Below are 26,631 nucleotides of genomic sequence, written 5' to 3'. Positions count from 1 at the left end.
AACCACAAGTCTGATTATACAGTCTTGCCAAGGTAGGTATTACCCCTAAAGTGAGTTAAATTATGGTGGGATAAAACCAAAATAGGAATGGAATAAAGCCCAACAGAGCTGTGGACTCCAGAGTATATAAGGATTGTTTATGTCGTAATTACAAGAGCTCATGGTCACAAACACCTATTATGGGCTAAAAGGCATCTTCTCAAATGCCTTGTTCCAAAACCACTGAGGACAAGTGACTGCCCTGCGCAGGCCAAGAGGTGCTACATTTCTGTACAGCTTCTTACGCCTCTTCAGTCACTCAGAACAATCCCAGACTATCAGTGAATTCAGTGAACTCCAAACATAAATCTGAAATAACTCCAACATATACATTAATTACCAGGAATAAGGCTAACCACCCATTTTGTATAGTTTAAATACAAATCTGTTTATCTTTAAAATCTCATGTATCGTTCTTAAAAATCTTTCATGGAGATTTTGTTGATATAAAATAATGCTGGCCTATACTTTATTAGACTTATCACATGCCTTGGTATTGTGATGGAGCTGGGTGGGAAAAACCTGGTATTGTTTTTCCAAATCTAAAGATTCTGACTTCTTTAAAAAAAAAAAAAATCAAATAAATAAATGGTCAAGAAATGTAATATATCAGCCAAATGCTGAAAACTTTTCACTGGAAACAGGGAATTCTATTCTGGAAATGTCACAGTAATGTCTCGTGAGACTTGTAATTTGGGTGTCACATGTACCCACTCTTTTCTATGGGTCTGGATGTTTGCCTGGACTATGTCTTCAACTGCCGTGGTCTTCCCTATGACAATGGTGCCGTGGAGCATGATGGGGAGGCTGTGGAGCCCAGCCAGTGGAGGAGAATGGACTTTTGTGCTGTGATCCCTTTCACAAGTTCTCCAGTTACCAGAGACTTTTTTGCCTTCCCCAGTCACCTGTTTCTTCTCATTTATTCTCACCAAAACCCTGAACGTGATTCTCATCGCTTTCAAAGCATTCATTGACTGTAATTACAGAGGACAGCAGCAGCCCAGGCTCTCCCACTTGCCTCTCCTTTGCTATAGGGTTAGAATCATTAAGGTTGGAAAAGACCTTTGGATCATTGAGTCCAGCCATAAACCTAACACTGCCAAGTCCACAAGAATTAACAGAAGTAGAAGAAGGACCAGACCTGGTCCTACTGTAAAGTAGGTTATTTGTGATGAGGATGCTTGTAAGTCCAGTGGCTACTCAGAGGGATTCATTTTGCTCAACTGCAACTGTCTAAAAGTCAGATACTCAGTTTAATTTGCTTGTTTAAGTGCCTTCTATAGTCAAGGGGGAGAGGAAAGCGTGTCGTGAAGTTGCATGAGCCCATCTTAGACACTGATTTTGAGATGGCTGGACAACACGGGCACTGTCTGGGTAAAATTCATAGAGAGCCAAACTATGGTGAGATTAATTGTGCCATGTAACACCTTAGTAAAGGACAAACCCTGATGCTGGTGAGAATCAGTGAATTGCATGAAACTGAGCATAGGCTTTGTGTTTTCTGTCACTTTGACTGCAGAATTCGTTTTCTTCCTCAGCGTGCAGCACTCAATGGCTCTGTAGAGAGCGGACCAACTACAACGCAGACTAGCTCTATAGCACCCATGCCCCGAGTACAAGGGTGAAGGAGTTACTTTCTGAACTCCGTGTGGATTGATTCTACAGAAATAAGCTTGCTGTTAGTGTCTGACACCATTGTGGGTTTTTTCCCTGGAGAAAAAAACAAAACAAAAAACCCCCCCCAAAACATATTAGAGGGAGATGTAGTATTTTAAAAGTGTGATTCATATGCGATAGTGAAAATGATGGTAAATGGCTGTTGTAACTTCTTTAGCTAGCCTCTGGAATTGTTACAAGTACTTTTATACATGCTTATCTGTGAGTATTTGATTAGTTCACTTGAGGTAAAAAACCCAACTAATATGCTTTAAATTAAATGGAATTGCTAGCATTCGACCAATGCAATCTAAATTCTCAGTTCCTCCTTTGTCCTTTCTTTTTAGCTAGGTTATCATTTGTGGTTATATATACATTTCTGAAGAATATTGATATAGCTCTCATCTGTTTTTCCAAGTCTGGTAAAATTTAATATTCACCAGAGCAGAATTTGTTATTATTAACATTGACGTTTATAATAATAGATTACTTGGAAAATATAGTTAAATGTATGCATTGAAACAAAATGAGTTTGATTTTTTCACACTGTTGACCTGACAGTAAAGTAGAAACATGCCCATCTAAAGTCATAATCACAGAGATAATTGTCTGCAAAGAAACACTTGACTTACATCACTGTTTTCAGAGAGCTCCTCTCCCTGAAAATAAAGGGACTCTGAAACATCCCTGTCCAAAGTCTAACGCAGGCAAGACTCACCATAAAAATACACAGAAGGAAGGCAAGCTATCGTGAGTTAGATTATGAAGTGTAAAATAGCCACAAAACTTAAAAAGATAAATAAACAACCATAATTCACAGATCCAAATTCCTCTGGAATTAATTTTTGGTTCCTTGTGAAACCTTGCATTTCCACTGTTGTGTCATTTACAGGAATTTTACAAGGGGATCCAAAACAAGCATACAGAATACGCAAATGAACATACAAAGTAACGAGCGTAGAGTGTTCTTAGTCAAAGGCTTACGGTTTTTTAATTTTTTTGACAGTGAACGGTGGCTACAATCATTGTAATTTGATCTCTGAGAAGAAGAACATGATGGACATGGAGATGACAAGTAGCTCAGTACCTGTCTGCAGACAAGGTCTGTTCATCCACACGGGAAACCCACTTATGCGAGACCACCCACTGTCCTGTGAGAGGCTGCTTCATGTTGGCCAGCTGAACCTGGCGCACTCGGATATAAGGTATCACTGCAAGTTTTATCGGTGGATATACTTTGCTCCTCTGGAGTGCTTCTTTGTTGGAACTATTTCCCAGTAGCATCCGTGGGTGCTACATTTAGAAGAGTATTTCTGACTTTTACTTTATTTTGGAAGTCCTTTGGATGCTGATTTAACCACACTGCTCATTGCAGGTTTGCAGTGCAGGGACATGCACGTGTGCACAGACAACTGTCCGAGGCAGTGCCAGGAGGACTCGCTGTGTGTGCAGCCACAGCCCCCTGAACTGAAGTTTAAACACAACTTCTCTGTAGGGACTCTTCCTGCATGCTCAAAAGTCAAGCAGAGTTTTGCCAGGGGCTTAAGTATGGTCAAAGGTGCCTCCTCTGTACCTCGACCCTCTACCCCAAGGCCATGTTGTTTCCAAATTGCAGCCCAGAAGGCAGGGATGATACTTACTCCCAAGCCAGTGTCTCCCATACAGCAATTTGGCATGCCACCATCAAACCTACAGGAAGCCAGTGCCACTTTTATTTCTACAGCGTTTCCTTTAATGAAGTTTTTTCGATGTTCCCATACAGCCACATCCTTGGTATTTGCTTTTAAGGCCATAATGTGAAAATTTGGTCTCTGGTTTTGATATATACACTGTAGTTGGATATGCTATGAACAGAATCTCTATTTAAACATTTGCTATAAATTAATTATATGAAAACACAGAACTCCATTATTTTTTTTGTTGTTGTTACAAATTTAACATTACCAGATTTTAAGCAAGTACCCTAAACAGACATCCATTGTGAATAGAAGCCTGCTACAAATTAAAATCTGTCCATCTATTTTAATTACACTGCTTTTTGGCAGGGGATATAATACAGAATAATCTTGACCTTTTTGAAGAGCTGTAGAAAAGAAAAACCTCAATAAAGTTGCAGCCTTTATCTTAGATACTTGGAATAATTGGCGCTCCGTGCGTGGAACTATCGGGCCCAAATTTCCATAGTCATAGAAGAGGTAATATGGCCTATAGCTTGGCCTTGGAAATCTGACTGTTTCTGATTCTATTACACACATTTATGTCTTGTTTCCCCTTTTCCATTTACTGGTAGAACATCTGTGTTTTCAGGAGGAGGAAGCACAGCAATATGGCAAGCAAGTGGAAAGAGCTTGTTGTTTGTTTGAAAACGACAAATAATATCCATGCCACGTAACAAAATATTCTGCTATTGCTGCAAAGATTTGTAGATGCTGTTGCAGCTGGATGTAAGTCTGCTCCCTCCCAGCTTCCTTATGGCTCAATGTGGGACCAGCAGTTATCAACCTTTTTTTATTCTGTCAGTGAGGACAATTATGAAACAAAGATAATTAGGGCAGGAGCAAACAAAAGGAGGAAGAGAGCACTCTACTTAGATCTTTTTGAACTTTTTTGTAAAATCTATAATGAAGAAATGACAGATACCTGCATACTGGGCATCACAGTACCCACCCTCAGAAATATGAACCCTCTCCAGCCCCTGTTGGGAAGAGGATTCCCAGAACAACATAAAGGATTGTCTGCTGCATAACATGAGAAAGTAGCAGGTGATAGAACTGATTCCCTCCCCTTTGCTTTGTAGTGTGGTCTAAAGCCTCCAGGCTTTGCTGCTTCTAAACAACAGTTTGGAAATGTTTGGAGAATATCTTGAAGGACCCTCCATACGGAGCATGTGAGAGAAGGTGGAGAGCAGTTGGGACAATTTCTGTTCATGGTGTTTGTGATGCTAAAGGTTCTGGACAAGTAACAGAAAACATGGTCTTTCCCTGAAGATCTGAAAACAGGAGGGTGTAACTGAGGTGGGAGTGAATGCCCACCAGGTTCCAGTGGATCAGTGGGAGCCAAGGGTGCTCTGTGCCTCTCCAGATTTCAGCCTCTATTAGAAAATAGATGAGAGAAATAGGGCTGGAATGGACAGATAGTGGAGCACATGGAAGTCAGGGTGAGCTCTGGTTGTTCTGTCCAGCTCTAGTGACCAGCACAGACATAAAAGGGAGGTACAAATTCAAACAATCTCTCTGACTTGAGCCTTGAACCACTCTGCATTTCTAGGATATGGAACGTCCAAGGCAAACCCAAACAAACCAGAGAGCACCTCCCCTAGCAATCCAAAATCTCCCTCAGGATTTGCGGTCACGATTGGCTTTGTCCTTTTTTTCCTCAGCGCACTGAAACTTGTTATCCCCTTCAGCTTCTCCCTGAATTACTTTCTCTCAGAAACTGTATTCCAGGGATGGCTGCCTTAATCCAAGAATCATGATCCTTCTTCTTCCTGGTCCCTTTTCCTCACTTAGTTAATAGCTTTTAAGTTATGCAACATAATTGCTGCTACATGCTATCTGTGAATGCGATGTGTGTGGGACTGGAAAAGTCCTAATACCTTCCTCACCACAATTGGAGTCAGCACACAGCTAATGTTGGCCTTTTGTCAAATAATCCATTATCAGACACGGCAAACCCGCCCACGCCGTGCTCAGTGCTTGGCATCTAAAACCCAGGGAAGACATCAGAGCAGTCAGATAGTGTTGCAAAGGGTCCCGGGATGTGCAGCAGAACAATCCTCTCCAGCTTCTTAAAACTGTCAGTTACCACTGATGGCACATTTACAGTGGCAATTGAAGGCATGTATGTTTTGTAAATAAACTGGAGATCTCAGATACAGTCGTCTTTTCCTCTGAGGGCAGTTGGGAGCTGCAGTACTTCTGGCATGGTGCTGCTGGCCTCGTGCTCTGGCTCCAGTTACCACGTAAGGGAGGCTCTTTGGAAGCGCTGCCTTAGTGTCCTCTGAGAGGCTGCTGTTACTCTGCTAAGGCCTCACACTCCGCTTCCATGTGCTTAAGCAGCAATTCTGTTGCCTCAGACTGTCCATCCGTGGTACATGGATGCTCCCTGTGAAGAGAGGTTAGTGGGGTATATTCTGGAGCTGACTCCAGTCCCTTCCAGGGTTGCTCATCTGGAAGCCCCTCAGAGCTGCTCATGGTGATCCGCATGTCCACACAGCGCTCTTTACACTGTCCTGCTGTCCTTTGTCCCTCTCGCTCTCCTCTTGGCTATTTGTGTAACGTGCATTTATATTTGGCTACTGTCCAGAGATTGTGGAATCCTTATGGCCAGCACTGCCTGTGTGTACCCGGCCTGGAATCTGATCCGTGGCTGTAACAGCGAGATGCCATTGCAGGAGCAAGTAGTCAGTGGGTATAAGCGGAGCCACGCAGCACGTTGGATGCCAGACACTTTGTTTCTCTCTCACATTAGTTTTGTTTCTGTGCCCCTTCTCCCCCTCCCCAGGACTGGGAGGAAGGAACAGGGCTTTCCCTAGAACAGTGATGGCAAAATTCTGCCAGGAATACAGAAAGTTTGCATTAATGCAACGTTGACATTAAGTACCCCAACACTCAAACATCAGGAAGTTAAAAGAATGCCAGATTCTCCCAGGAGAGTTAACTAACACCGGGTATATAATGTATTTAAATACGTAGAGCCACAGAGAAAACTGCAGCTCCCAGAAAGTACTTGCTTCTGATCTGCACAAGCAACTTGTGCTTATGTGTAGGCAGAGCATGGATAAGACATGGTCGTGGCAATGGGAGGCATGAATTCAGTGCCTTCATCTCACTTGCTTTTGAAATAAGGTATTCCAGCTTGCCTTTTGGTTCAAAACTCCCCTCTTTTTGTGTGTCTCATACTCTACACTGCAGCATCACAGCAATGCAGTCCTGACTCTGAGTAAAACCTTGTGCTGGAAATGCAGATCAGTGTTTCTGGGAGATTTGGGAAACCTAATAATTCTCAGGACAGAGATGCTTGTATCCATCCTGCAGGTACTCTGCACTGACTCCAGCCTGAACTCCTCACGTGGGTTTCTGGCAAGATGGGAGCTTTACATAAAGCTTAATAATGTGACACCAATTATCACAGGCTGAAATGTAAGGCTTGGGTTAGCTTTATATTATGTAAGAAATGTGTTGTGTTTACTTTAGCCTGAGGCTTTGGGACCACTAAACTGTGATACAAAATGAATTATTTAGAAGAGTTCTCATAGAGAAGAAACTAAGTAATGGGAAATACTGTGCCTGGCAATGGTAGGCTGTAAAACCTTTCTCAGGATGAGATTAAACCAGCACGTGTTACGCTGAGCAATGAAGCTCCAAGCAAGCAGGGCAGGGTTTCCCAAACATGTGCAATGAAAGATTTTTACGTATGCTTATGCCACATATTTTACAGACATGTGGTTCTGTAAATGTTAAAAAATAACGTATGAATACTGTTGGGTTTGTTTTGGTTTGGTATTTTTTTAAATTTACCATCTGCAAAACCAGGTGCTTTAGGTTTACCCTGAGACCAACTGTGCAAACCTAAAGGGAGAAATTATAACTAATGGTTTATGGAAACCTCTAAAATTTTTAAATGTACTCTTTTTAGATTTGTGGTGGCAAATGCAAGATCAGATTGTTCTATAGCAATGAATGGTGGCGAATTTCACATCTCTTGTGACCTTAAAGGTTTTTTTATATCAAGCCCTTCTGGCTGCAAACTGTTGGAGCTTAGAAACCTATCACAGAATGGTTTGGGTTGGAAGGGACCTCTAGTTCCAACTCCCCTGCCATCAGCAGGGACACCTTCCACTAGACCAGGTTGCTCAAAGCCTCACCCAGCCTGGCCTTGAACACTTCCACGGAGGAGCAGCCACAGCTTCTCTGGGCACCTGTCACTAGTGAATGCAGAGTTGCCAGTTGTGTGCCTCAGACAGGTGTCATTTTTTGACAATCTCAATTTCATGACAAGGAAGTATTTTTGAAATTTTATGTTGTTGTTTTGTTTTTTCTAATTGGTAATTCTTTGAGAGCTGTTACCAAAGAAGTGTTAGCAGTCATCCCAGCTTCCTGTCTTGACATTAGTGGTGGATTAATGGAAATAATAGTGAAAAAATCACACAGTTGGGTTGTCCACAGTAAATTTTTATAGCTGAGATAAAATGTTTTATTTTAAGCATAAACCAATAGCTATCTGCTTGGAAGAAAATGTTAGGAGGAAACATTTCCTAAATGCAGTGTTTTTCTGAAATGTCTATGTGGCATTCCTCAAACTTCTGCTTCCTGAGTGACTGAATTCAGCACACAACAAAAAAGATTAAAAATCACTTCTGCAGAGTAATGTTCTTTTGATTTGCAGACCCATGTGGACTTTGATATGAAAAATGGAAATAGGAATACACAGACTGCCAGTTTAAATCTACTGGTTGAGAACTTTTCTCTGTTATCTTTTGTAGACCTCTTAGAAGTAAATACTCAGCTGATCTCTCATCGACTACGGACCACTGCTTAAAAGCGAGCTGTTCTTTCTTTTTAATTCTTTTTTCCCCACTGATCTTGCTCCTTTTTAAATTTAGTGAAGAAAACCATTTCTGACATATAAGCAAAGCTAGCCTTTTTTTATTTGTGTGAACAAGAATGCCAGGGCATTTTCCCGGTGCTCTGAGGAAAATACTGATATTTGAATAATTCAAAAATGCTCAAACATTCATTCTCAGCTATTGTTTTGCTCGATCTATTACTCCTTGAAAACCTAGATTGTGATTGATGAACTGCCCATAGCAGTGGAGGGGAGATTGTCTATTCTCTTCGTAACCTACTGTGTAAAATTAATCCTGTGTAAAACGATGCTGCCTTTACAAGGTCGTAGAGGAAGCATTGCAGAATTTTTTGGTGTAATTGCTGCATTAGGCAGGCAGCATTCTCCAGAGAGCAAGTGCTTCCATTCTCTAGGGCTTAACAAATGTTGTGTCTTGTACAAAAATCATAAATCCTGTGGTAGTTAGTGATGCTTAATGAAAACTGTATTCCAGGTCACCCAGGTTTCAAGACTCAGTAGATTCTGCTGCTCCATGCCTGAATGGAAGTCACCCGGCTCAGCACATTAAACAAGAATGCCCGAGTGATTATAAGGTTCTGTCGGAGGCTTCCACACATAGGAGGATTACGGAGGGGATGGAGCTGAGAGCCTCCGGTAGTCTGCATCCTGAAATAGACCTAATGAATAATAGCTTTACAAATTCTCTTTCATCCTACTTGTTTAATAATGAACATAGCTCCTCCCTGGGTCCTTTGTCACTTGGCACCCCTCAGCACTCAGCCAGGCTACAAACAAGCAACCTGAAGAAGAGATGCATCTCTGTTGTGCCGTCTTCAGCTGAAGGAATTGATATTACAGCTATCATCCGCACATCACAGACGTCACTGGTCACCTGTGTGAATGGACTGCGAACTAATTCAGCTGGCATTTCCTCTCATCCTGTGGAGATCAGTCATCACAGTGCTCAAAAATCCTCTCGGCCACAGTCTTGCTCTCAGCCTGGAAACCCTTGCAGTATTCCCTCCCCTCCAGCATGTCTTGTACCTGTTTCCGCTGAATGTGACAGAGGTGACTGTGAGCAGATACAAATGCAGCAAGTCGAGGAGAATGGAAGCCTCAGCCTTATGATGAATGGTACTAGCATTACTCAACAGAACACCTCCCACAGCACCCAGAAGGTGAGTTTCTTAAAACAAGAACCAGCTGACGATTATTCCTCCACTGCTGATCTTTTTCGACATCACCAGGGGCTGCCTCCCCCTTACCATCTACACCAGCAACTAAGCCAGGCTCAAGGGACACTGCCTCACTTACACGCCTCTATGTCTCCAAAGTCCCTTCAGCCCAGCGACGGGGATGAACAGGACCTCAGCAATGGCAAACAGGTCTGTCGGTGGATTGACTGCAGTGCCACTTACGACCAACAAGACGAACTGGTCAGACACATAGAAAAGACTCACATTGACCAGCGGAAAGGAGAGGACTTCACTTGCTTTTGGGCAGGCTGTGTCCGCCGATATAAACCCTTCAATGCTCGTTACAAACTGCTGATTCATATGAGGGTTCATTCTGGAGAAAAACCAAACAAGTGCATGGTAAGTCTGGAATATATTTGTTTGAACAGAAACATACTACTCTGCTCTCTTTCTTGCTCTCTCTTCAATCTTATTCCAATATAATTGTTGTGCTTTCCTGTAACTTAGTCTGCAGCCGGCTAAAGTGGAATTGGAGAAAACCTTAATCTAGAAGGAAATGTTTGAGTAAGAAATACTGTAGTTCTTGGAAAAGGGATTCAGTTTCCTTATATGAGAGCTTAACTTTTAATACAGTGCTTTATTTTTTTTAATATTCATTAAAGCATTAATAAAGTGATGATCAAAGCACACAGCAGTCATTTAACGTAAAACAAGTCACTGAGCCTCGGGTGACATTTTTAATCAAGAGACATAAAATACATCTAATGAAATTCTTTTCATTCCTTCAGCTGAACAATAACCTATAGAGTTGTGAGTGCAAAAGTTTCAAATGGTAGTTTAGAAAAGAAAAAGAAATGTGGTAAAGATTTTAAGCAGTTGAAAGAATAAAAGGAGTATCTTTAATTACATTTTCAAAGGTTGTTAGGGGCTTTTTTAATTTGCAAAACAGAGCTTTAAAAATAAGTAAAAACCATTGTTCTCTTCTGATCAAGAAGATGTAAACAACATCAGTGTTCCAAAAAGAGGATCTTGGGAATAACACCATCTCTACATCTGCCCACCATGATGACAATATGACCAAACTAAAATAAAAGTTAATGACTTCCATTAAGCTTTCCACATGTTTGAAACAACAATGATATAAGACCCTGACTGAAACAGATGAAGCAAAACAAGTTTGACATAAGCTTCCAAATTGGGCCATGAAATTTGGAAAGTCTTATTTGTAACACCCACACGCGCACGCGTGTGCGTGCATGCACATACACACGTGCACGCCCACACAAATAGATGCAGACAAAGGGAATGGCTATGGCAGCAGGTTGTAGTTCTTCATGGGCAGAATTTTCGACTATATGATTGATTTTCAGTATTTTATTGTTATTGATCAGAGAATGATATCATGGAAAATGCTTGTAAGGAAGTTAGATCAAGACAAACTTTTCTGTGGCAAGCTGTAGCTTTCTGTGGAGGAATAGGAAAGAATGTTTATATAAAAAGCTTACTTTTTAGAATTTTTTCAAGGTAAAGCTTGCTGGCCTGCAATGGTTACGGAAGGGAAAAGGAAGAAAACAACAGTATTCAAAATGGTTTACAGAGAAAAATATTCTCTGTAAGTGGTCATCCTCATTATCTTTTTGCTTCCATTGGATAAATGAAAAACATTCTTAATATCTGTACTGTCTAGTGGGTTTTCCCTAAAACAATACTGGAAACAATGTGGATATTTAGAGAACACCATCAACTTGTCCAAGATAAAATGGGAATGCTCTGAGACTTACCTGTTTATTTTTCCTTTGAGAGAAAGAACCGACTTGCTTCTTTCTAGAAGTAGCTCAGTCACGGTTTGTGAAAGTGCAACGGAATTTAACTTTCTATTAATAGCTTTTTTTTTTTTGGTCAGAAATCATCACAGGATAATGCAAGTTAGTTGCCTCTTTCCAAACAAAGGTGTAAGTAAGCTGTGAAAGCATAATTACAGATTTTATTTTAGCCTACTTTTTGTTTTAAGTGTTTTTATCATCTGGAATGAAATAAATCTTCTCCCCACTTTTATCTCACGCTTTTTAAAAGCAATACTTAAAACGTAAAACCCTGACTAGCTTTACTGTGATGCTGAAAGATTCAGTAGACTTCATGAGTGAGAGAACTTTTGTCTTTTTCAGCAAAATGCGTATTTGACAGGTATTAGATAGCAGATTTCTAATGTTACATTCCCATTCCTACAGGAAACTGGATAAACCAGAGACGTTAAATCATGTAATATCTTAGCAAATGCTAAAAATCGCCTCCTTTCAATTATGTTCATCTGCATTAAAGAACTGGCTTTTGATAACATCTCAAGGTTTAGCATTGTGAATACGTTGGAAAAACCTTTGTGTCTGATATTGCAGACAGCCTTCATGGCACATGCATATAGCCTTGGCATGTAAGTACATAAAGATGTGTTTTCTTTGAGCTGATATTGTTGTTGTTCCCATACATGGCGTGGCCAATCAGAATTAGCAGCTTTACACTGCACAACTTGCAGTTAACTCTTGTACTCCCAGAATAAGACCCTTCCACTGTCGGCAGAGATATCCATGTATTAAATGTTACAGCCTGGAATCCTGTGTGGGGTAAAGCTGGATCCAAGTGAGCACATGAAAAATATGTCTTCTTTGCAGATTTAGTTTTCTACCCTGGAAAGACCTTGATCTAGCAGGAACAAGATCCAAAGCTGCAGCACAGCTCCTTAAAGTTATTAATATGAAGTGGGGATTATTTGCCCAGCGAATTCCATTCCACTTTAAACAAGGGTTGCTGTGCAGTGTTCCATTGTGCGGTGATGTCATGTCATTTTAAATGATGGCTTTTCTTTTGATGTGGTAATAATTGTGCTGTTATTCCTGCAAATTAAGAAGGCAATTCATTCAGTGTCTATAGAGATCTGAGATTTTGTTTCGTTTTTGCTGTAGCTCTGTTGAAGTAACTTTACATGTCTTGGTATTTGTAGTGGAGATTTTCTTTCGCTGTTCACAATTACCCATTGTACTTTCTTTTTAAGCCCTCGATTTTGTGCCTTTCTGTAAGATTACTGGCTGACTAGGTATTGAACTGCTCAGGAGAAGCTAACAGTGAGCAGCACCCCGCCCTCATACATAAAAGTTCTTTTCCATGTAAAATTATTAATTTCTTATGACAGGCTTTGCTACTATGTACTGTAATAGACAAAGGAATTTTGGAATTCAAGCTACTTGAGAACAGGAAATACATGAGACATTTTGATTGAAAAGTAAATGGTTCACTAAAACTGCAGTTAATCCTTTTATTATCTTTCCAACAGCAGTTTCCACAATACTTTCATGAGGTAAGCTTCCTTCAGTCCAACTGTAACACTCTCATCGTTACAGCTGGTTTAAATTTAGCTAGCCTGCTTCTTTCTTTACTACAGACAGTGGACAGGCAAAACAGTATCTGGTGTAGAGAACTACTGATGTTTCAGGTCCATATTCTACTCACTGTGTTTCATTGCCAAAACCCGTACTATGAGTATTCTGTTTTCATATTCCGTTAAATATTCTAATTAAGTGGTGCCTTCTCATCATTGTCTCCCTCAGTTTGGTTTTTCCTTGGGCTCTGCAAGTAGTCTAAAGGAAACTACCTAATCTCTTTGCAATATCCTGTTATGTTTCATACTTAACTCATGTTATTTTAGTTTTATTAAATTTGGGGTTCATCTGCATTATAATCAAAAATATATCCAACAAAAATAATGATGCAATGCCTTTAAGACTTTAACTTCTGAAGATTAATTTCATGCTTTTTTAGATTTGATGTCCCAGACAATTGGAATTTTGATTGTCTGAGACAGCAAAAATTAGCAAGCTTAAATGGTTTTTATTTTAAAAAAAAAAAAAAATTCTCATAGCTACATCTTTTACTGTCTTCCAGTTCTTCTGGTACTTTCATGGGTAGAACCCTGCTGATCTCCAGATATTGCATCCTCAGTTTAAGCCTCTGCTTGCAAATGTCAATATAGAGCTGCTCATTTAGTTGTCTAGAATTGTTTGATTTGGACAAATCCATACTTGGCTTATCAGTTTATCCTCTTGCACTCTTGTGGCTTCATAAAGAGTAGAAAATGGAGTTCCTGTCATTGCATGCCTGTGTGCTCAGGGAACCTGTGTTGCAGGACTCCGCGGACATGATGAAGGGTAAATACAGAATCACAGACTGGTTTGGGTTGGAAGGGACCTTGAAAGCTCATCTAGTCCAACTGCTCTGCCATGAGCAGGGCCATCTTCAACTAGATCAGGTTGCTCAGAGCTCCATCCAGCCTGACCTTGAATGTTTCCAGGGATGGGGCTTCTACCACCTCTCTGGGCAGCCTGTGCCAGTGTTTCACCACCCTTGTCATAAAAAAATATATTTATCTTTATGTAATTTCTACATATGCAATTAGTGTTTATAGGTATTGGGTGTCATAACATATTGATATCCATGAAAGGAACTGGACGGTGATGATAGCCATTGTAAACATCTCTAGCTTATGTATTTCAAAGAAACAAATGCCTCCTGAGTATCTTCTAGATCTGTCTGTGACATTGTGTTCCTGCCTAGATGGTTAAGATTTTGAAGCAGAATCCTTTTTTTCTTGCATATACACAACATATTCAGTTTGGGAATAGTCTTGCTGCAATGATTTGGGTGCTGTATTGTACACAGTGAAATTCAGCACTTGTGCTATTTGTAGTCTGATCTTTTGAATCCCTGGGAGTGAGACACTATAGGTACTGCATTAAACATGGGGAAATTGAGACACAGAGAAGTCACTTGCCTAAGGGCATCTTTAGGCAATTCCAGCATTCCAGTGCAGATCTTGCCTTCAAATCACTACATCACAAAAACTTAACTGTTTGCACCTGTACATCTCTGACACAGGTGGTTTTCATGTCATAAACCTGAGAAAACTTTAATCAGAGGGCTCGGCTACGTTTGTAACACTTCATGGGCAGCAACCTGGTTATTACGGTTACAGGAGAAAGGGGCCCATTGAGCAGATTAGTGTTATGGCATCTGCTGCTAAGGAAACCAAGGCGGAATCCCTGTTCTCAGTCGATAGCAAGTATTACGGTGTCTGCCGTCAGCGGGGAGCGTGTGTCTGGCAATGCATGGTGAGTAATGAGATCTCTACAGGGTACATCAGATGAGTCCAAGGGACAATCCTGCATCTACAGGGAAAATAGGTCTTCATGCACCAGCTTACATCCTTTTGAATTACTTCACCTAAACAATAAGTTTCCATGCCTGAGTCGAAAGAACGTGGAGGTCTGGAAAGTATTTTCAGCTTTTGGAGTGGAGAGTGTCAGGCGCTGGTGCCAAAGGAGTGCTTTAAGAAAATAACAATAATATCAGCCTCACTTTTGTTCCTTTGAAGTCAATAGTAGGAAGCTTCCATTCTATCAAAGCTGCCTCACCAGAGATCTCTCCTTTTATTAGGTCTCTGATGGCATTTGCCAATGCTGTCAAGGAACTGCAGCATTAAAACCACTCTGATTAGAGGAGTAGACAGCAGTTCAGTGGTTTTGTGAAAATACAATGTTTGTTTACAAAAACCACTGCAGATTGCATGACAGTACAAATGGGTTTAAGCATGAACTGACACTGGAGGGCAGGCTGGCAAATGGCTTTAGGTTTGGCGCTGCGTCAGCTCGTGCCAATGGCAGTTGGTGAGTTTGAACTCTTGTCTGTCCACAGGAGAGCTCCAGACTAACAGACCTTGTAGAGCAAAAGCTGTAGAAATTACTGGGTCTGGATTCTGCTGTGGGTGGGATTGTCCCATGTGCCAGTGCAGCAGGACAGAAATGCAAACCCGCAGTTCTTGGTGCAGACGGGAAGTACAGCGCGATGGTATGGCACAACCGTGTGGTGCCTGTAGGGGCCTGAGACCTGCCTTCTTGAGCTGAGCTGCAAAGGGAGTACCTGACACTGTTTTCGCTGGGGGATTATCAGCTTCCCAGTGTGGCCCTGGGATTGCTGACCTTCAGGACGTTCTGTGAGGTGCATCTGCTTTATGAAGTGGATAGGAAAAGGTGGAGGATGCTGGCCCAGGTGGATATCTGCTCTGACCAAGCAGGGCTGGCTGCCTTTTTTATTATTTTCCAGAAGTTTGATATGGGTTAGGTCTGGCTGGCATGCTCTGAGGTCTTTTTTGTTTGCATAAATCTAAATAAATACAAATGAAGTAAATTCCAACTGTTGCTGCCAGCTCCCAGAATGGTTTTCAAATTTAGTGGTGTGCCTTAAAAATGTTACATAGGACTGATAAATGGAATGTGGTAGTTGGAGGTATAGCATGGAACTTCCATGAAGGGGGCTTTCAAATAAGTGCTTTTTTATCCTACAGGAGCATTTAATTCCACAAGGTTTTATTTCATTTGACTTGATAAATTATTAAGTCATTTGGGACCTGGCATATTTATACAGACTTGGTCACTGTAGATACTTCTGTTCATTCAGTCTTTCGAGTAAGAAACAAAGTGGTACAGTAACAGTAATGTCACCACAACATAGTGGGTACTCACCCCATGAAACTCACTGCCATAGGACAGAATGTAATTAATTACTACTCTTATGGTTCTCAGAGTGTTGGATAATTTCCACCTACTGAAGGTAAGGTGATAGGACTAAGCAGATAGAGGTTTAGGAAACAGATTGCTTCATGGCACAAGGATGGATATTCATTTCCATGTTCCACATTAGAAATTTTACTAGTCATTCCCTGCCAGTTTTTTCAAGCCCATAGTAGTATCACTGTAAACCAGAGCTTTGAGAAGAAAACCGTTAGTGAGTCTGTGTCACCTTCAATTTGGAAAACAAAATTATGAGGGGACAGGGAACAGGATTGGAGGATCTTATTACTATTGACATTTTCTAAACAGTGTACTATTTTGGGATTAATGAAATGTTTCTATATGTTAACCCATTTTTTTTTACTTTTCAGAATGAAAAAGTGTTAAATAAAGACACTTTATTTGGTTGTTTAAAAACTCTCCCCATTTGATTTATTCAGTGTTTTTATTTTGTTAGTGCAGTCCCCCAAACAATTACATTTAACTCATCCTGGACTGATTTCTCTTCTCTTCATTCTGCAGTGTTTTGATTTGGCTACTGAAATACATCTCTTTTACCACAGCTCAAACTGTGGCATGATTTGAGTAGAAGGAAAATGATCCGCTTTCCTACAAAGCAGCAGATATTTGTCAGAATCCTAAACACTGAGCTTTTGAAAAATACCTGACAATGGTCTGGTTGACAGAGAAGATCTTAAAGGAAGGAAGGAAACATTTTTGTATTAGAAATGGTTCTCCACAGCAACTGTGCAGCTTGGCACCATTGTGGCACATAGAAGAGGTAGTTGTATAAGAACTCCTCTGCACTGAGCAAAGTCATTCATGTTCTTTGTCAGATAATACAGGCTGAGGTATGCCCAGCTTAGAAAAGTGAAATTTATTAGTTGTGACCAATGATGTCTGGCTGCCAGACTTCTAGGCATGTCTCCCAGATCATTTTGGAAAATTTCTGCTAAGCTCCCTTCTCTTCTCCTTGCCCAGTTTGCACACAAAAATGACATCTTGATACCGTGGTTTATCTTTATCATCTTGTCCCACGAAACTCAGTAAGCAGTGATTCTTTCTCATTTTAAGACACTCAGAATTATTTCCAACTCTGCTGTGGCCTGGCTGTGGGTGATACTCCACAGGTAGATTTATTCAAACCCCATTCTCAGCACAGACCTAGAAACCTCTCATGGGGCATCACCTCCTGAAGGTATCTTGCAAGCAACCTCTTAACTCCCAATTCATTCCAGCTGCACTGCAAAATAACTTTCTTTGCCATGCAGATCAATGAATTCTATCAAATAATCACATCTGAAGAAGCAAAACCAGAAAGGCTTTCCAGCCCCTAAGCACTGGGTTTGCGATAACTCTTAAGGATTTCTGTAGCTCACCAGTAGCAAAAGTCCTGTCTGGGAGTGAATTGTCCATCAGTTTTCACTATATGAATATGCACAGTAGTAGAGATGAAGTGGTACACCCTCAGCTAGTCAGATGCATTCTCCATTCTAGTCATAAGTTTTACAGAGCAGTAAATTTAATTGTGAACTACCTGCTTCCTGTAGGAATGTCTTAATACACCTCAACGGTACCTCAAAGATGTGTCCAGCAGTCAGGTCCTAAAACCGTAATTCTGCAGGGTCCAGCATCACTTTGGCAGGGTGATTGTCTCCAGAACATCTGGGAAAGAAGGTTGCATTCAGTGATTTAAAGGCATTCTGCAATTATCTGATATGTAGGAGCAGTGAGAGAATACTTTTTTCCCCCCTGAAATTTCATTTAAAAAAAAAATTGCTTCTGAATGTTATTAATCTTGTCATTTAGAAGGTGGAGAGCTTGAAAGTTCTAAAATTTTAAACAAAGTCTTTGTGATGGTGTTCTTGAGGTTAAGTGCTTGGCTTTAGTTTATTTCTATGTATGTGTTCTGTGGGGATTATTAAAAATGACGTGGAATTGTTCTGAACTCTCAATGATTTAGCCCTTCTGAACAGTGATTAACCTCAAGAAGGAAAAATATTGAATCACCTGGCAGAAGGCTTGGTCAAATTAAAAAGCAGTAAAATTAGATATTGTTTAAAAATTGTGCCAATGATATACTCATTAATGTTTCTTATTAGGCCAATATATTTTAATACTCTGTATTAGTGAAACATATGTCATTTAATAAAAATGTTAATCTGCATTTGCAGGCAGCACAGAGGCTGTATAGTATAGTCTCAGGGGAGAAAGAGTAATTCAGTGCACATTAAAAACTTTATATAGTCATTTATGCAGTTGGATCTCAATTCTAAATGTGATGCATTTGTTTGTTACTTGAGGGCAAACCAGCAGCAGTTAGCCTTTAACAATCGGATGAGAAATAAAAAGCCATCGTTCCACAGCGCAAGGTCTTTATATCAGTTTGGGCTTCACAATGGGCCAGATTCTGAAACCTTCACTCACTTGTTCAGCAAGCAGTCCAGTGGGCCTAGTAAAAGAATAATAGGCAATTTAAAGTGAATATATCAAAGCTTGACCTTCTGGCATCTGACAAGTCACACTGAGCAAGATTTTCAAAAGCAGGCCCTGGTTTTGGATAGCTTTATTTTGGAGGTGCCCTGCACCTCTGGTGCTGAGGTCCTCTTTCTCTCAAACCAGACAGTGTGTAACCGAGTTAATGAAATTTCACAAGGACTTCTGGAAAGTTTGATCTTAGATATCCATTTCCTCACAAGCACAATGAAACAAATCTCTCTGGAACACAGTGAGGGTGAATATTCACAGTGAGGTAGTGAAACCAATAACAGAACACATCCAGAATGCTATTTTGCATCTTTAATGGTGCCCAAGTTCCAGATACAGTTGAATTAAGGAAAATTGCTACTTTCTGTCCCTGTTTACACTGGTGTAATTGTAAAGAAACTTTGAATTTACACCAGGGTGTGTGAGCCCAGAATGGCTCAGCCACAAAGTGCCAAAAGTCACACATTGAGTGCTGGCAGAAAAGGCAAGAAAAAGATCTTCCTACCCAAGTGTTTTCTCTTCCACCTATTTTTTAAAGTCAGTGTGAGACTGTGCACCTTTGCTGACCAGAAAGTCCCTTCTATTTCAGAGCATTATTCACACGAGTAAGGGTACGCAGGACAGCGGTTTTATTCAGTTCTACAGTGGCTTTCAAAGAAAATGTTGCCGTTATAGAGTATTGAGCGCCCTGTGTTCTGTCTCAAGGACACCTGTATTTTCTGTTTTTGGGTGAGTCAAGAGGGGCTTCCCTTCAAATAGCTGTGCATTTACATCACAGACGTTTGTCATTGCCCAACTTTTATATTTACATCCCTGGGCTGATTGTGGAATCAAGGAACAATATGAGTTCTATTTCAAAGCCTGCTTTTGTTGTCTATAGCAGTGTCTTTTCTTGATTACCTTCTTTTATTGTTGTGTACAGATAACATATGTATGAAGAGATCCTACACTCAGGTACAGTGTAGCTGCAGTGTTAAATAATTGATCTTGATCTTTCTTTTGAAACTGCATCCAAGGCATTTAAAAGTGGGAAATGGAAAAAGCATGTTCTCATAATCCAGCTCAGTAAAGTTTGCACAACTGCTCTTTGTTTCATCATCCCTACAATAAATCTTTCATTTTTGCCAATTGAGAATGCCTACTAAATCTGCAAATGATTACTTCCCTGAATTGTGTTGGGATTCTTGCAATACATTTTTCTTACATGGGTAATGATAAAATAAGAGTCCATCAAAAATACTTTATTGCCTGGCAGAGAGCCTTTTATGAAATGGTTTTGATTCAAGGAGATTCTTCCAAGTGTTTTAGAACCGTCGCTTACAACTTTCCTTTAACCCTTGCATGGAGGGCTGCCAGGCCCTGGGAATGTCAGAAAGAACGTTAGTCAACCAGCGGCCGGTGGAATGCAGGACCTGGGTATCAATTTAACCTGCAGCCCTTGGACTCGGACTGAGCATGCTGCTTCAACATGTAGTTGAAAAGGGTATTGTGTTACTATTAGATTAGAAAGCTGATGGATGTCAGACTGGTGGGAACCTTGTAAAACTAACCTGCTGTGTCCATGTTGATATGATTTCACTCTGTTTCAATGGGAGAGTGAGGAAGATGGAGTATTACAAAAATGAAAACACAGGCAAAACTAGTAGGGCCATCTGGGTCACTGACCCCAGCCTCTGTGATCCCAGGTATCATGTCACCTTACAATAATCCTTTCCGTACACCCAGAGGCACAGAACACCTTTATGTCTATGCCTTCGAGAAAGGTGTATCATCAGCACTATGACTTGTGAAAGTCATGTGAAACAAAACCTGCCCTTTTTTCCCTGACTTCAAAATGGGTAGAGCGACATTTGTCTGCCTTTGCGCAGGAACTGGCCAGCTGTAGGAATTGCTTCGCTCTCCCTTACAGAGATGCAGCCTCAACCTGGTTCCCCTTAGATCTTGAGCACGCTGTGTCCGTGTAAAACAAGGCTCGGGGGGCTACTCCTGGAATGGCACAAGTCACGGTGCCTGAAAACACGTTCTGGTACTGCAGGGAGAAGGGGTCTGGAAAGAGATCTACCTTGTGGTACTTGCTTGCACTCACAAAACAGCAGCAGACCCGGCTCAGTGTGGGGTTCTCTCAAGAAAACCACATATAATGCTTGACATGTTGCCCACTTGCCTCCATGCAAGAAATTGTCTCCTCAGACAAGATGTGGGGAGAGCAGAAAAAAGCAGACTATTTGAAAATATTTAAAAGTATCACAGTTACTCACAGACTTATCTTCCTGCATATCCTCAGATATATGAATGACATTTTTAATTGTGGTGATCTCAGAGTTCACTGTTTACAATGCTTTGGTCTAACTAAACATTTTTAGCTTGTCCTTTGTCTTCAAGGCCAAGGAGTGAAAAGATGACAACAAACACATAGAAACCAGACATATGCATCAGATGCTCAGAGCACAGTAGCTTAGTCAGTGTAAGTCTTTTAGCCAGGTAGATGCTAAATAGCATGCATTACACTTCAGATGGGCAAACCTCCTCTTATAGATCTTATTTCTCGGATGAAATGATATGCCAAAGTTATCTCAGATGATCAATGACCATTTTTGTTCAGATTTTGAAAGGAGGCAGTCAGAAATACTTCCAGGTGTGAAGAGACTTTGCTGAATTTAAAGGGAGAGGTATCGGAGTTACACAGTGAACATCACAGGAAGGGCCAGGTGAGGGATTCTGTATGGTCTCTTCTCACAGATGGATACTGAAAAACAGAAAATTTAGGACTTTTTATAGGAAAGACTTTTTTACACTGAGCAAATTTGAAGGGATCAGAGTGGAAGGGACCTTTGCATCTTACTTGTGAACTGTGATATCCCTAACCTTCCATCAGTACCTCTCAGGCAACTTGTAGTTGGGCCACTAGAATGACAGCACATTTAAAACATGAATATTTGTAGCTGCATTACTTCATTTCCAGTGCTGTAAAAATACTGTTCACATAATGGGGTAATGGCCTGCAAGTTCTCATGATTTCAACTGTTTTGGAGTTACAGGGGTTCTTTATGGCAAGCATCCATTTCTCATTTTAGCATCTTTGGCACTCGCCTAAAGGATGGGAAATTAAAAAATGATTAAGGGGACAGAGAGACAGTCTTTTAAGTAAAGATTAAAGGAATTAAACAAGGGCTGGGATGGGGAGAACAAGGAAAGGGAGGAATTGTTTAGAAGAGAACAGAGACTAAGTAGGGGTGATCAGGCAAAATCAAGCAAAGGAAAATTTAAAACTAATCTTTCAGTAGAAATTTCCTAAAAATGAGATGTATTTTAGAGTGGAATAATTTTGTAGGGGAAATAGAAGATGCCCAACTGTATGAATAATATAAGCTAGACTGAAAAACTGGAAAATATATTGTAGAGAATAATTCTGAATGTAAATTGTCTTATTCCTCATTTCTGCCATACTGTGAAATGCTGTTCTTATCATTAGGTGTAAGAGAAGGAACTGCATTAGCAAGCACAGGAGTACAATTTAAGCCTTCAGGTGTCTGCGCTCTCAAGGTACTGTTTGTATATTTTGTCCTTCTAATGTTGCTATGGGTCACCACATAGAGAGATGGTGCTGAGCATCTGCTGAGGTGTGGGCCCCACTGTCCTTCCAGGCAAGACTCCCATCGCGTTTCACAAACGGATGCCCTGGCAAGTATGAAATCAGGGATGACTGGCTAGAGCAGTCAGTTTGCCAAGAAAGATACCTTTTGTTTTGCTTTGCCCTTACCAGATTTGACCTTTATAGAACAAAAAGTTTCTCCTCACCATGAATGAAAGCTTCGCTATTGATTCCAGTGAATGCTAATGTACCACACAGACCATTGTGCCAGAAATGACTGTGCCATGACATATGCTTATTTTATTTCTGCTGTGAAATTGGGCAGATAAAGATTGTTGAACACAGCAGCTCCACCTGCAGATTCCTGGTCCAACTTCCTCAAAATTCAGGCAGTGAAAGTCAAGTTTTGGATCAAGCTCATTTGCTGTGCATTGATCAGTGTCCCAATGCCCCGGGGACTGGTCTATGTTTGGCTGGAGAAGGGCGCAGGGCATAGCTGCACTTGGGGTGTGGGAGCTGCAGAGTTATGGGATCGCAATCAGATGGTGCTAAGCAAAACCTGGGGAGAGGGAAAGAAGCCAGCTCCTTTCTAGACATCTCCTCTGCTAAATCTGTATCTGGGGTTATGATTATCAATTTTTGGGCATCTTTGAGCATGATAGACATGGCAGAAAAGGAAGATAACGCAAAACACAATAATGCTGCCTTCCTGTTTTATGTTTGGCATGGGTTGAGATTCCTCGCAAAGGTGTTTGCTGATCAGAAAGTACAGAGAACACCAGCTCTCAATTTGCTCTTAGTATCTGCACCAGCCATTTTGAGTGAGTTGTTCCCTTTAGCAGGTGAAAGTACCCCCGTTAAAGAATTTGTCTAATGGTTATAGATGGACAACAGAGGACTATCTTTGTGTAACACCAGCAGTGCAAACTTAGAAGGTAGATTAAGCTTGTTTTGAATATTTCAGCTTGTCAGATACAGGCTCTGATACGTGTAAATGGTTTTAGGAAAATCTGCATTGGAACACATCTCTGAATGGCAAGAGAAAGAAATGGGTATTGTAGTCATCCCAGATACTTTCAATTTCGATTGTTTATAGCAACGCTGACAGAAACTAGCACTATACACAAAACTGGTTTTGAAATTGCCCTTTTTTCGGAGTTAATGACCCACAGGCTAATGGAAATTTGCCAGTTTTTACCAGCTGGGATCTGGCCTGATTTTGCTGGGAAAGAAAACGGCAAGGCAAAGAAACCATTTGGATTTTTGAAAGTCTGTGATGGTTGTCTTTTCTCATTATATAGCCTTCACTTTTTTGTATGTTGTGTTTATAATTGACCTGTACTTAGCAGAAATGCTTGCTTTGTCCAAGGACAGCATACCCTGATCACCCAGGAATTCCCTTTGACAACCACATTTAGACCCACTTCTGTGAAAACCAAACCCCATCCCAGTCAGGGTGAAAGGACTTGTATTGAATGATGGCTTTGAGGATCCGCTGACACAGCTCAGCAGATCGAGCCCCATCCAGTAGAGGGTAGTCACACGCATTTGGTGATACGCTGCTCCATTTATTACACTTGGGTCTCTCCAGGGCATTACCTGGGGACTTGTCACATGATAGGCATGGCCAGTTTGGCTCTCATAATTAACCTGGGAAAGGCAGACTCTGTACCTGAGTGCATTTCTTTGTAAAATCAACAAAAGAGAGGGAGCGAGCCATTTATACCAATTATATATATATAAAAATAATCCCTAAAGGCAAGACTATATAACATGCATTATGTTCAGGCAAGTATGGGATCATTAGTGTCATTCATGATAATTTGATTTACCCCCATGGCTTCCAAACAATACATGGCTCGTAGCCTTGTGAATTGGTGTGCGTTAAGAACTGCATGGCAGCCCTACATTTTCAGAAGGAAAGCTCTTAGGTCTTACTATGATGAAGGCTCTTTTGTTGTAAGAGTTTCTTTACTAAGACAGATGTTACTTCAGTTCACACTAAACAAATTGACTCTAGAGTTTTCGGTCTCAGTTTGCCAGAGACGAATTGTGAAAGCATCTAATTGTAGCCTAAACAAAACCATATTTTCCTTAAAAACATGGCAGCATATCATTCTAAATCTGTGGTGCTTTGCCCAGGAACCATTTCAAGCAAAAAAACCCAGTGTGCAAAATAGCCACTTTAGACAAAACAATCAAACCTGTATATTAAATTGAGTGCTTTGGATTGCAATGTTGCACTGAAAATGTTGTCATTGTTTCAACTCTGTCTCTCCACGCAGTCAAAGGCACCAGTGTATACTTAAGAAAATGGTAAATTTAGAATACTGGCAAATGTAGTTTAAATACAGTTACTAGTAAACAACTGTAGCTGGACTGTCTAATTTCCAGGCCTGACTGCAGCCAATTTTAATTTAGATTAGAAAGATGAAGAGCAGATTCCCAGTTCTTTACAACATTTATCAATGTACAGTGGCTTTATTCGTGACCTGAGTCTGGTTCTGATAAATTTTGATAAATGTTTCATAGTGTTATTATAGAAATGATAGACACATCATTTAGCTATCAAGTTATTGTTGGGCTGATCTGAGGGGAAGAGAAGTTGGTAGGAGAGCAAAGAGACTGATTATTCTGCTAAAGATGTAGAAATACTTGCTGATGAGAAGGCAGCTGTGCTGTTAGGTGGCCATTGCAACTCCCAGTTGAGGTGGTACCTAATGCAGCACAGGCTGCAGAAAGTGCTGCTCACCCATCCTCCCATCTGCGCTTTGCTTTGTCCTGTCTGCTCTGGAGCAGCCAGTGACCATGCAGAGCTGTGAGGGAGAGACACTTCTGCTTCCCCATGGTGTCCCCCAGCTGTGGTCCCTCCAGGCAAAGCAGGGTCTCCATCTTTTGTGCACCTGCATGGAGCCTTCACAGCTGCAAACTTTAAACCTCTGCCAATTCCTAAAGGCAAATTTCAGCTGTGCTGAAAGCAGGGGCAAAATTCCCATTGACCGCAAACAAGTGGGAGCACAGCCAAGGCCGGAATGATACAAGCTTAATAATCAAGCCCCAGTTCACAGGATGTTGAGTGCTTCTGCTGCAGAGGTGGGTGACTTTCCCTGGGCTTTGCTGTACTGCACACAGCTCCATTGTACAGTGGGAAAAGCTGCTCCACGTGTTTGAAAACAGAGTGATTCAGTTTGGTGATTCAGTTTGGGAGGCTTTGAAGTTTTTAGCTCAGGTTTAGGGAAAATATGCAACATGAATCATCCAGAAACTGTTTTCTCAGTGAATTCTATGGTAATTGCACATTAAAGCAATGTTTAGGGCAAACCAGTATAAGACATTGGAGCCTTTTGTTAGAGCCAGTCATATCCCACTGAAAGCCAAGTGTTCATCAGATTAAGCAGACAACTTATGACTGGCTGTCTTTTGGGGATTGGGAGGTGGGGAAGGAGCATGTCTGATTTGAATGTATCAATGTGCAGTGCTAAAAGGAGAAGAAAAGGAAACACTCCTTTAGTCTTTCTTCCTCTGTAAATCTGGTGCTCTGTTTCATGGTGGATGCAGAATTTTAACTTTATCACATAGCCATTGTTTTAACTTTTGGTCTTAAGGTATCCAGGAAACAAAAAAATACAATAAGAATTAGTGGAAAAAGGACCATTTGGTAGTTACTAGCGCAGTGTATCAATTAATTTAGGAATTAATAAAATTGTCAGCTGATAGTGGTGCTTAGGCCAATGTGTTAGTTATATGCCCTTCAGCATGCTCCTGATGGTATCGAAGTTAGACCTGCAAAGGTGGCCACAGCACCATGAGCAACTGAGCATCCGTGAGGGGCAGTCTCACCCCTGTGCTGCTGTGGGGAGACCTCGTCAACTGCCAAGGTCAGCAGAAGGTTCAAATACCGCTTTTTCACCTGTCTTTTGCAATAGCCACTCTCTGGAGGGAGCTGGTTGAAAACAGAAAAGGACCTATGAGGAGCACTTGGATTTACAGGAGCTTAAAGGTTTCTCAGGCCCTGTGGTAGTGAGATGCAGACTTGGAAATACCAGAGGTGTGGTAGACAAGGCTGGTGTTTGGCACAGGAGAGGTGCTGAACGTGTTCAGGTTCAGGACACAAGCTCTCTTTCCCCTTCAGGAAGGCAAGAGGTGGCTGTGTGGGAGTCCTGTGGCTCAGCCGCAGCCCCTGCCTGTGGTTTGTTTGGATATTTCTGATCTTGTTACCTCTTTGGTTGGCACTTTGGATTTTAGCAGCAGTGTCCTATGCAGTAGTTATTTTGGAGTTTGGCTTCCTTTGTTTGTTCCAGGTCTATTCATTAATAATGGACTCTTAAAATCCTAGCTCTTTTTTTGAGTTATCAAAATAAATGCAGTCTTTGTGACCAGTTTTAGTCACATGTGGGCTATATGACCTGTACTATTTAAATATTTGCTCGTCACAGTACCTTCCTGCTGCCTTATTAAGCCTTCTAGAGCACTGGCTCCA

At 41.0% G+C, this 26,631-nt stretch overlaps 1 protein-coding gene across 1 annotated transcript in view; it reads left to right on the top strand.

Moving 5' to 3' along the window:
* Nucleotides 1-598: 598 nt before the first annotated feature.
* Nucleotides 599-26,631, top strand: part of LOC104521194 (zinc finger protein GLIS1) — a gene marked incomplete at its 3' end in the record, with an annotated part of 77,371 nt that continues 51,338 nt past the window's right edge. The window contains exons 1-3 of the mRNA XM_010163119.2: nt 599-627; nt 2,700-2,900; nt 8,756-9,857. Coding sequence (XP_010161421.1) covers nt 2,749-2,900; nt 8,756-9,857 — 1,254 coding nt within the window. The remainder of the gene's footprint in view (nt 628-2,699; nt 2,901-8,755; nt 9,858-26,631) is intronic.

The sequence above is a fragment of the Antrostomus carolinensis genome, unplaced genomic scaffold, assembly GCF_000700745.2.
Source record: "Antrostomus carolinensis isolate BGI_N321 unplaced genomic scaffold, ASM70074v2 scaffold19062, whole genome shotgun sequence".
Taxonomy (NCBI): domain Eukaryota; kingdom Metazoa; phylum Chordata; class Aves; order Caprimulgiformes; family Caprimulgidae; genus Antrostomus; species Antrostomus carolinensis.
Note: the sequence above shows the minus strand (reverse complement) of the source record. Positions and strands in the feature narration are given on the sequence as shown.